General features: G+C 39.9%; 1 protein-coding gene across 1 annotated transcript in view; it reads right to left on the bottom strand.

The window, feature by feature from the left end:
* The window catches only part of mapk1 (mitogen-activated protein kinase 1), a 39,052-nt gene extending 27,286 nt beyond the window's left edge, over positions 1-11,766 (bottom strand). Inside the window, exon 1 of the mRNA XM_085180039.1 lies at positions 11,396-11,766. Within this exon, the coding sequence (XP_085036165.1) occupies positions 11,396-11,541 (146 nt within the window). The 5' untranslated portion in view covers positions 11,542-11,766. The remainder of the gene's footprint in view (positions 1-11,395) is intronic.
* Between the last annotated feature and the right edge of the window lie 472 nt (positions 11,767-12,238).

Genomic DNA, 12,238 nt, shown 5'->3' with positions numbered 1-12,238 from the left:
CCAGCCCATTGTTCCTTCAGTGGGCTGGTTTCAGTCATTATGCAAATGTCCTGTTTATAAGGTTGAAACCTGCAGTCAGCTGAGACTGAAGAAGTCACCTGGATGAGTCACAAAACATTTCTCCCACAAAACGCTACATCCAGATGAACAGAATCAACTTTTGGGGATTTACTCACCTGGATGATTGAGCATGCATCAAGTAATTTACAGAGGTCAAGTCAGAGAAAAGCACAAGAGCAAAACAAAAAACTGTACATGTGACTCACTGAAACTTGTCCCTGCAGCCCATTTTTAGGCATCTGCTAAGAACCACTGATATAAATGCTTAATATAGGAACTCTCCTACAGATAGCACTCCTGTTTTAATTTCTGACCATAGGCCTGCTGCTTCTCTCCTATTTAGTCACAGCATACCTTCCAGTTCCAAGGCTTTGACCAAACACTTGAATCTCAGATTCAGATGCTGTTTGTTTTTTTGCATCAATTCAGAGTCTTTCATTTAAATGAAGCACTCTCTCGCATCTCTGAATGAGGGAAACCAATCAATACAAGAGCTCAAGGGAGACATTTTTCATAGACAACTAATCGTGCAAATGAAAGCATCGCCAGTCTCTAGAATTCAGGACTCAACCTGACCAACACAAGGATTTTGTCAGTGCTTCATAGTTATTTAAAGCACATTTAGATTTCATAATGATGAACTGTAATTAGAAAGTTGGAATCCTTTAGACTTCTTTCAGAGGATCTGGACTTTACTGTGACTTATTGGTTAGTAAACTCAGTCTTTTGGTTTAAAAACTGATAAATGAACCAAAGTAAGACGACACAGAAAATTGTAAAAAGGTATTTTTCCACTGTGGGAGTGAAGACTCTAATGAAGTCCTAAAAACAGCAAATACTCTGACTGTAGCTTTTAAAATGTTGCAATTTTGTGCTTTTAAATTAAATATTTCTGGGGCTTAGCAGAGTCATTTTCATGGATTTCTAGCTCTTTATCTTACTTCATATACGGAACGATTAAAATATATATCTTAGTTTGTCACAAGTGTTTATTTTAGGGCAATTACATTTTGTTTGTTTATTGAAGCACACTTGTGATTTGTAATTCATGCAGATAATTTAGACCATAGGTGTCAAACTCTGGCCCGCGGGCCAAATTTGGCCCGCAGCTTAATTCCATTTGGCCCGCGAAGCCATACCAAATTACTATTAGAGCGGGCCTACTGGTATTATACAGCTAATATATATATTGTTTAGTATTAAGCTTTGCTTGTTCCATATTCAGTTTTTCAGCAAAACGTGTTTGAGTCCATAAGAAAAGATTCATTTTTATATCTGGAGGAATAAATATATTTCAATAAATATTAACATTAGCCCGTGACTTTGTTCCAGTTTTGAATTTTGGCCCACAGTGTATTTGAGTTTGACACCCCTGATTTAGACTATTCAGCTGAAAGGGTGCTAACCTAAGGTAATTCAAAGACAGGCGTGTTTTAAAATCTCTGAAATGAAAACATGCAACTTTTCTTGAGGAAAAAAAAAGAATCTTCCACTGTTCATTGTGATAAACATCCTTCCTTCAGAAAAACTTTGCTTGTCAAGCCCAAGGTATGCTTCCGTAAGCATACCTTGACATATAAATGAGGGCAGGTGATAGTATCAGAGCTAATTCTGCATATTTCGCTGTGCATGAACTCGATATCTGCCTTTTTCTCATTAGGTTGCAAGTCCTAATGTAAGCTCAGCACTGTGGTTTCTGAGAAATGCGGATGCAACAGTAAAACCAGCAACAACATGCACCTTTAAGTCCTGATAATCAGCACAGATATTAACATCAACGCAGCAGAGCAGCGCCTGAATGTTTTACTTCTGAACCAGAAGCCGTCATGCTCGTCTTGGCAGGCGCAGCCACCCAAATTACATCTCCTTCTGAATTGCACAACAGGATTTCAGAGTGTCAAGGCTCTCATTCTCTCCCCCCCTCTCTCATTGGCTGTGGAGTGGTGGTACTGATGTCAGAAGCAGAGGAGTTGCCATGGAGATAGGCACCACGGTGGCATTTCGAGAGGACGAAGCAGAGCATCGGCGGTGGCTGAGAATCAGGCAGGTCAAGGACTCGAGACGGAGTCAGAATCACCAGAGGACGAGAATGACAAATAAATTTAGGATGAAATGTTTACAAGCAACAAGTGTTTCCCATGCTGGATGTCAGTGATACCAAAGAGTATGCTGTGACAACACAACTTTGTATTTCTACACAATACCAAAGCTCAAATGATAGCCAGGTTCACATTATGAGATGCCAGATATCAGAGGTGCTTATTAGTCCAGCGGGTTCTTATATAGGGCTTCTCTACTCTAACTGGGCACTCAAAACACTTTATACAATTTACCTCATTCACACATTTACACAGGAGCCTTTTTTTCTGTTCGTGAGTGTATTTATTTATTTATTTTAAATCCTGTCTGGCAGCTTTTACAATCAGAATTATGATTTGAATACACTTGTTGTGCTAACCACATTTTTCATGTTTTTCCATGCATGTATGTTTTCTATCTAACATTTGCACACACCGGATGGATCGCAGAGCAACCTCGGGTTACTATCTTGCCCGATGATATTTGGCAGGCTGGAGCAGCCAAGCATCGGACCACCTGTTTGGTGAGAGAAAAATTTAATTCCATGTATTTGTCAGTTTAATAAACCAAATAATATCCCAAAGCATTCTGATGCTTTTTGTGTTGACAAACTAAAGAACTATTTTCTTCACAATTAACTTTAAGTTTTTATTTAGTTGTAATTAACTATAATCCGAATCTGGAGTCATGTTCACGTCTTTCTTTTCTATTATATATGTCTGCGCAAGTGTGCTTTAATGTGGTTGATTTACTTAATTTCTTCCATTTATTTGTTTATATAGCGATCAACCTGCAAGAGGGTCAAAATAAGAACACAAAAAAGCTCTTTTTGAATAGTACTGGAGCAGTTTCAGTGTGCTGCTTTGTTTTTACCACAAACCGTATAAAAGATAAACGCCGACACCGTGATGTCACCCACTGGTTAGTTAAGTCCAGTTCTGAAGCCTTGAGTTGAGCATTTTCAGCATATTCTGAATAATCTGACACTTGGAGTGATCAAAATTTACAAAATGGACTTTAATATTTTATTCAATATGACCTGAAATGATTGAATGAACCCATGTATTTAACCAGAATCCATTTATAGACATGGTGTCTGGCCGCTGTTTTTCTGCAGCCTTCTGTAGGACAACGAGCCACAGGAGTAATCCTCTGGTGGCCATTAAACACAGTCTCTTTCCTAAAACAGGCTTCACTAAGCGATCCCCACTGCATACTAGCTAATATAAAAACTTACGACTTATCCCCTCCTGCCGTTTTCCTTGTTCCAATGTGATATGAACAAAAGAAGTGGAATCTGACCAACTATCACCCATCTTTTCAGATGTAAAACTTTTTATAAACATGAGCCACTTCAGCAGCATTCCCCCATGATCTAACTGCTCATGTGGGCGGGTTGAAAAAGGCAGAGTTTGCCACGGCAGCTTCTGAATATTATCACAGAGGGTGATACAGTATCTTGTGATTGTGTAAGCATACAGTGTTAAGAGGCTCAGTGTACCACCAATCTGTGGTTGTACATCTGCTCATGTCAGGGCTTTCCAGCCTCAACAGGCACCAACAAGAGGTTGTTGAAAGCAAAAATAGGCCTGCTCTGAAAATGACACAGACATACCTCACAGTCGACTGGTAAGCAAATGTCTTCATGCAGCGTACCAACTTAGGTTACAAAGAATCTGCATCATGTTTCAAGGTTTTTTTTTAGAAAAATAAACAAAATGTGCATTTAATGAGAATTCACAGAGAACGAGTATCCTGGTGTACAGTGGGCGACCACGAAGAGGAGTGGGATTCTCGTCCAAAAATACGCTCTTTAAGCAGAAGCTTACATCAGCGATACCTGCGGCTAGTAAAAAGCCTTCTGATCTTATAGAACCTCCATAAACACTTTTCTGATGACTTTATGGGCTCAGTCACTCATTCTGGGTAATAGTGAATAAAACATGAAGCACGATCATTATTAAAGTCAAAAAGGAGAAATAACGTGTATACCGATTTGGTATAACTGTCAATAACAAACTAGTCAGATCAACCTGTAGCTTGTCATGTCTGGTTTCAAAACAGCAAGAAGGTGACAGTTAAATGCTCAATGTGAATTTGGTTTAAATAATCCAAAGGAGTTAAACCCTAACACAGTAGAGCTGTAGAAACATAGTTCTTCATAATCTTTAAAAAAAGAAAAATCACACAAGCAATCAGCGTAGTGTGCATCTGTGGCTTTTACTCATGTTTAATCTCTATAGAAAATGCAACAACAGAACAGTGCATCCTGCTTTACTGACTCATCAAGGCCAGCTGACTGCAGCCCAACACCACCATACAGCAGCGCAGCCTGACAAAGAACTGACTGATGGTATTTAAAAATATTTCAGATGCAAACTGAGGGATGTCTGAAGTACACCCTGCAACACTTTCGCTGGCTGCTGCACATCAAAGCTACACGACCAACTGGCTGAAAACCACAGATCTCAAAAAGAACGCAGAAAGAGGAGTGCAACGAGGCTGAGGCTCGCACAGCACTCGCTCCAACCGCCTCTGACTCGGAAGCACACGCAGCCAAAAATACAGTAACACCACCAGAGTCTGTGAAACAACTGGGCTTCACCCTGAACCTGAGTAAGGACTGCGAAAGGATCACCGATTTGTGAATATAAGCGAAACTGAAGAAGCCATCATGGGACGGCATCTGTGTCACTCCTTCAGACCCATACGGTCTGCTTTACTGTGACGAGAGCGCAAATACAAGGAGCAAAGCAAAAAGATGTTAATGCTAACAACATCAGGTGCTTACACCATACATGTATCTGTTTCTCTATTGTTGTTGCTATTACAAAGTCATTAGATCCTCTGATACTTGGTGTGCACAGTTTGGGTCAGTGCTAGTGCTGAAATCTGAAGCTCAACGCACCCTGAAACATGTGGCTAATAAAGCTACGGGAAGCAGTCGGTACCGTCTGGAACAATAAAAACCACCTCTAGAAGTAGCAAGAGTGTCTGGACTATAGCTGAGTGTGTCTCCAGCAGAGCGTTCAGACACACTGAAAACCAAGATGACACAGCTCAGCTGTCCAAATACCTGCCAATGTCGTTGTGGGACAAAGAATAAGTTTTGAAGTGTACTTAAAAATTTGCAAGGTGGGGGTCAGCCTAATATGGAGAGGCAACTCACTCCACAGTTTAGAAGCTATGACTGCGAAAGCTCCACCCCTCCCGTTCTTCAGTGTAATCTTCAGGATATGGGGGATAACTGGTCAGCCGATCTCAGTGACGCTGACGGGACGTAAGGTGTTAAGAGACGTGCAGTTGTTGGTGGTGACAATCCATTAAGGGAGTTAAAAAAAAAAACATGCAATAGGAGGAGGACAGTGAACAGGAGGACAGTGAAGAGAGGCCAGAACATGGGACATGCTTTATCGTATATAAGTGAGCAGCGTCATTTTGGACCAATGAAAGATCCAAAAGGGAAGCATGATCCAATCCAACAGGGTGTAACAATAGTCAAGTCAAGTTGCAATAAAAGCAGATGTAACTCTCTCAAAGTAAGAAGGACTTGGCCATAGAAATAAGCATTTTTTAAGGATTTTAAGTCAATCTATTTTCAGGATTTACAGGATTATTTATAATAGATTTAACATAAGGATCCAGTCCACTTATGGACAAATACAACAAATGGCTCCAAGAATCATATCCTTGGTCTTACTCTCATTAAAATGGTCATCAAAGTTTTGATGTCACTAAAACTTTCTAACTTTTTAACAAGCACTTTATTTTGCGTGAGGGGCAGGTAGATTTGGGAGTCATCAGCATAGAAGTGGAAGGACATGCTCTAACTTTAAAAAAGCAATAGATCAGATGGGAAGTGAGCAGAGAACTGTCCCCAAAAGAGACCCTTGGGGAACTCCACAGAGTAGCAAGATGACTGACATGAAAACTTCTTTGCAACCACTCTAAAGCTGTACCTTTACTCGCCACACAGTGCTTAAGGTTGGCTGGGTCCAAGGGTAGAATTTAAAAATTTGAGTCAGAAGAAAATAAAAGAGCATTCGAAATTCCTAAAAGTATAAATTATGAAGTGAAAAGCTTTACACATTAATTTTTCTCTGTAGGAAAATCTGCGACAAGATTAGAGTGGTTAAATCTATTTAATAATTTTAAGAAAAACAAATAATGCACAAGTTCTATTGTAAAACATTTAAAATAACACCTAATGGCCATACATTTTAAAACCTGTGATTTTTTTTGATCAGCCAAGAGATTTTTGTATCACTGGAAATTAAAAAAGAAAAGAAATTTGAGTTTTGAACGAAGCAAAAATCACTCGAGTTTCCCTTTCGACCTGAAATGTTTTGTTCAAACTTGCCCAGATTCATCCCTTAAAATGGACTGAAACATTCCTGAAACTGGTCACAGCATGCTTTCCCTGGAAAGGCCCTTAAAAGAATACTATTAGAGCTACCGCCATTAAATACTGATGACAAAGCTCCAGACAGACAGAAGATTATCATCATCATTAACATCAATAAGAACCCAATTCTGGAGGAAAATATGAACTTTGATGGTTACTGGAAGTGGCACCTGCAGAGACCACACTGACAGAGGCCACATTTCGGTGACGGAAACAAAGTTCATTAAAGAAAAGTTCGAACCTTTCACCCAGTTGGCAGTGTGATGGACAGGGAAGGTGTGGAAAGGCCACAGTGATGAGATCCAAATCTTAGAAGCAAAACTTTAGGCAAGTCATCACTTGTAGGAAATTAACATAAACTGCTTGCCAAGACGACGCCTAGAGCACTGATATGTACATGTTACAGTTCTACGTTAAATCCGCCTTCCTGGAAATAACGTTACAGTGATAGAGATCTCAAAAAGCATAACTGCTCTGTTTGGTAGTAATCCTCCATTTAACACAGTTCATCAATTAGCGCAATAGTTCATAAAACAAGATAGCATGTAATAAGATGGACAGGGATGCACTGCATTTAACTTTTGTCAGTGTCAAACCGACACACTGTAGACAGCGTGGCTTAGCGTACGCTGATACCAAGAACCGATCCAATACCACTGTTAACGACCAAGCTCTAGTCCTTACTGTGGGGAAGAGACTGGAAGTCATTCCTTCATATTTAAGACAACAACAGGGTTAAGGTATGCTGCTTTACAAACTGCGTGAAATCAATGTGGCAAATAAATAAATCCAATAATATTTATTTATTGAGCTGGTATTTGTAAATCAAAATAATAAATAACAGCTCAGTGTGAGAGACATTATGGTGAATTTATGGCACACTGGTTGTCAGTTTGCGTTTGCAAACATGCTTGTGTGCAGTCCTCCCTTTCCATAAAGACAGCATGAAGGTTGCCATGAATGACGTTGTGCATGAGTAAAATGCTAAATTGTTCAAAACTGGGCTGGAACCCTGTTCCAAACATTAAATGCTCTTGCTTCACCTCAGCTCTTTGTAACGTTATAAGTTCAGGGTCCTCTGCAACTGTGAGCTACTCTTGCTTATGCAAGAATAGCTCACAGCCTGGCTGCTTGCGACACTTCCCCCTGGTAAAACAGCTACAACATGTGGACGATGGTCTGCAAAGTTGCCCGTAGGTTCACCACTGAACTATTAAGGCACCAGTACACTCGATGTATTGGTCTCTTCATGTGCCACCAGTATAATCATCACACAGCCACATCGATGAGTACTCGCCGTTATAGCGCAAGTAGCCATTGCAGTATTCTTCAAAAAACAACAAGAAAAAAACAGTATGCCACTCAGGCAGCTGTGATGTAGAAGGAGAAGTTGTCAAAACCGGAAGCAAAGAAGGTTTTTTCCACTAAGTCTCATCTTTCCAAACTGTGGGAACATCTCCCTCTGTTTACCCTGAGCTTCTATACGGTCTCACTAAAACATTGGTTAAAAAAAAACAAAAAAACGTTGTCACCTTTGTGAACGACAGCGCATAGCAAAAGTGACATCACTTTGCTGACACATGCTGTGCTGTGGCGTTCTTTCAGCTGCTTGAGAACCTCTCACAACTTGATGTTTGCGGCCTAGTTGAAGATAGTGTATAATTGTGTCCTTGCGGCCGTTACCTCCATTTCTGTGATGTATCCATGTAGAACATTAGGTTACTGTAAACTGCAGTAAAACCTTGCAAACATGTGTTACAATTAACATAAAGAAACTGCTGAAGCGGTGAGCAAGACAAAGCATCATCATCGGTTTTCAGTCGTGTTAGCTCTCCTGACCACAGTGTGTGGTTAAAACTGAAGTGTTGCAAACATACAAATAAAAGCTAGCTGGATATCAGCGGTAATATTTTCATGCAATAGTGTTTCTAAAGTTGTCCAAGCAGGTGAACTTCTGAAAGTCATTTTAATGTGAGCTCAGCTCTGCAATAACGCTAGCTTTGCAGACTGCAACACGTACTTTGAAGCATTACTGTAAAAGCACAGAGGCCTCTTTACAAGTGAACATCCTCGCATGGAAAAATGTACTTCAATTCGGCTCGACTTGAGCTACGAGTCATTTCTTTGCTCGTACAACTGTAGCGGTGTGCTTTCGGTGGGTTTTCCAGTTTGCAGACGAAAAGGTGCTAAAACAACCTGCTGTGCATCGACACTGTGGGCAGACTGTGTGTCAAAGCCTGTTCTCAGAAAAGCCTGCTCCTCTCTCTAACTACAGAAGACAAAAGAACTACACTGCTGCTGTTTGACACAAAGACAATATATTATGTAATGCAGTACAGTGTGCACATTTAAGGTCAGAAGCATCTCCTCAGGCTAAAGAAACACATGCAAGAAGTGTTTTTCAAAGTAGAGAGTAGAGTTTGATTTAATACACCAAGAAATGTGGACAAAACTAAGTTACCTTTGATTGCCATTCCTGTGTGGGAATGTGCACTACCAAGACAAACCACAAATAAAATGGTGAATAATTTGAGTTTACGCTCTACTGCACTACTGATAGCATACCATTAGGTAGAAAGTGGATAGAAAATAATGCTTCTGTGGTCTATCTTTCCTGCACATTCCTTCACATACTGCTTGTAATCTGCCGTCAGCTACAAGGAAAACCCCTTGAGATACTCCCACAATACATTTTCCAGGCATTTTATGCAACACCAAGCAACTTAAACAGAGGACTAACCTCATGTAGGAACAAAAATAAAAAGGAAAAAGAAAGAAAGAAAAATTTAATGAGGTAATGTCAGCTCACTATAAAGCCCACACACTAGCGGCATTTCCAGGATGCTTTAAATGAGGTGGCACAGGAAATCTGAATATTTGATCGAGAAAACTGGCCTAGAAAACATTAGGTATGACTTTCAGGCTCATGTGAAGCCCTGTGCAATAATTAAGATGATATTACAGGGAATGTGGTGCTGCACATGAGACTGAACATCTTTTTTTACCCAATTTATTTTGCAAAGCATGAATTTAGACTCTTTACTTAAGTGAAAGTGTCACTTAAGCAGCCTGAGAGTACTAACACAGCACCAAAACAAACTTTACATTTCAAAGCAACATTAACAAAGCAAATGCAGAATTAATATCAAATCATAATCATTGATGATCACTTTAATAATGCAGCTGGAGATGATTTAAATGCGTCTGGGTGCTTTCATGTGTACATAAAAGCTGTTATTGGATTTATATTACAACCTTTAAAATATTAAGAACCCAAGGCTTCAAGATAAATCATGTGGGGTGCAAATTACATTATTAGCATCTAGAATGTAGTAGATTAAAATTGCATTTCTGTAAATGTTTAAGTAAATGTGGCAGAAATAAACCTGAAGACATGAAGACACATATAGAAACTAGTGTTGATTAAATTACTGCACATGTCACTGGATGACTACACGCAGCACGTTACAGAAACTGAAGTAAGAGACATTCTCATTTTCTGTTACATTATTTTTTCGACGCCACGCTACTCTCTGCTTCTACTCAACTACTTTTGTATGGAAAGAAATGAAAACCTGTTTACAGCTGAAACACTAAGGTGACATTACTCATATTAAGAAATCAATAGTTATGCTCTCAGAGCATCATGAGTACATGACTCCAGGTACCTTTAAGTGGAGCCTTTTTTTTTTTTTTACATTAAAGGTTTGAGTTTATTGTAATTTTCCACTTCTAATCACTACATTGTGACTGTGCAGTGAACCATGGCTAACAGACCCAGAGTAGCACCGCTGCAGAAGCCTCAGGCAGAGAGCTAACACACAAAGTTAGTATAATTAATTATGGTTTGCAAAAACAAACTATGCATTTTTAGAATATCTGCTATAGCTACAGGAAAACCGGTGACAAACATAAATATAAATATTAAAATAAAGATAATGGGAAGCATAACTGACACTAATGGGTCGTCTCAGTGACTTGAGGGTTGTTTTAAAGCAGACACTTTTGTATTTCTGTCCACTGGAATAAGTGGAATTAGCATTTTTGATTAAAGAGTCTAAGTACTTGTACAAGTATTGTTATTCAATCCAGTTATTTTAAAGCCTAGGTTTCCCCACAATTATAACAGTAAATGACACTGTGTTAGTACACATAAAGTACAAACAATTAAGTGCTAATGGCTGCGATATTAAACTGATAAACACAATGAATCCATATTATTGATGTGACATTGTAATGTATGAGTTTCCTTTTACTTTAGGAACTTTAAGAATATAAAACATGTTTACAGCATCTGTCTAGTTAAACAGGATAACGATCTTTAGCCGAGTGAAGAATCTAAACAGTTTTTTTTCCATCTCTTTGCGAAACAGCTATTTAGTAAAAACAGCCTTAAACCTTTAAGCACGATCACTTTCCATGTGCACAGAGCTTCACGTGAGCATGAAAAATCACACCCAGTGACTTTTTCTACTCTGCATTTATTTCTGATCAAATGTTCTGATTCCCCGCGGGCCCCCTTCTGCGGACCCCACTTTAAAACAAATCCTGGAAACGCCTCTGTCCGCCTGAAGTGATCGATACCTCAGATACCGTCCACCCTGTTCAGCATTGATAACAGCTAAAAGTAGCCACATAAAATGCACTTCCAGGCTAGTATAATGCCATGAAGTCAGCGACCACCGTCTGGGATTTAACTGCCGTCTTCCTTTAAGCAACAGCGGCTTCTCGCTGTTGCTTGCTAGCCAGCCGAAACATGACAGTTAGAAACGGAAAAGATGCGGGTTAGCCGCCGTTTACGTCGGGCTAAAATCAAAAGTGTCAGCCCGAGACACTTCGGCTACAACTTACCACACCATCCCGTAGGCGCCTTCGCCGATGTAGGAGAGGTTGCTGTACCGAGGCCCGACGTCGAAGGCCTGCCCGCGGACCAGCTCCGTTCCCGGCCCGGGGCTCGGGCCGCTGCCAGTTGGGGCAGACACCGCAGCTGTCGCCATTACGAGGACTGTCTTTTAAAAGGGCTTTTAAATGTAAAAAAAAGAGCGACTAGGATCAGAAAACGTGCGTGTCTGTGTTTATATCCGACGCCGCTGTGACTGCAACAGGGTGTAGAGTGTGGCGGAGGCCTTCCCGACGTGTGGAGTGTTTTTTTTCCTTTCCGTTAACGTGCGTTCAGAGCGACCACACCGCGGCTGTGCTGTCGCAGGCAGGAGCGCGCAGCAGAGGATGCTGCTGCAAGACATCAACGGAGGCGGTCACGTGACTCCGGTCTTTATTTATTTATTTTACTTTAAAAGAAAAAAAGCTTTATTTTTATTCTGCCACAGAAAGGCTGTAACGGACTTCAGATAACATTTACGTCATTTGAAACATTACAAATACTAAAAAAAGAAACTGGGCTCTTGTGAATTGGAACTTTATCAAGTGGGCTATAAATGCAATTGTAATATTATATATACTATATTATATTATTTTATTATTATTATTTACCTCTACTCTGATGTTGGCTTTGATCTACCTGTTAGCAGCTGCAGAACAAGATTACATGTTCTTTTAAAACATGAAAAAACACCCCAAAGTAACATTTTCACGATGAAATTAGTTACTTTAAATGCATGAAGTGTAAACTTCATCCTACTAAACTGCATCCTACTTCTTTTCGAGCACACACATTCTGTAGAGATAGATATATAC

The sequence above is a fragment of the Neolamprologus multifasciatus genome, chromosome 12, assembly GCF_963576455.1.
Source record: "Neolamprologus multifasciatus chromosome 12, fNeoMul1.2, whole genome shotgun sequence".
Classification (NCBI taxonomy): domain Eukaryota; kingdom Metazoa; phylum Chordata; class Actinopteri; order Cichliformes; family Cichlidae; genus Neolamprologus; species Neolamprologus multifasciatus.
This window is presented reverse-complemented; position numbering and strand designations above follow the sequence as displayed.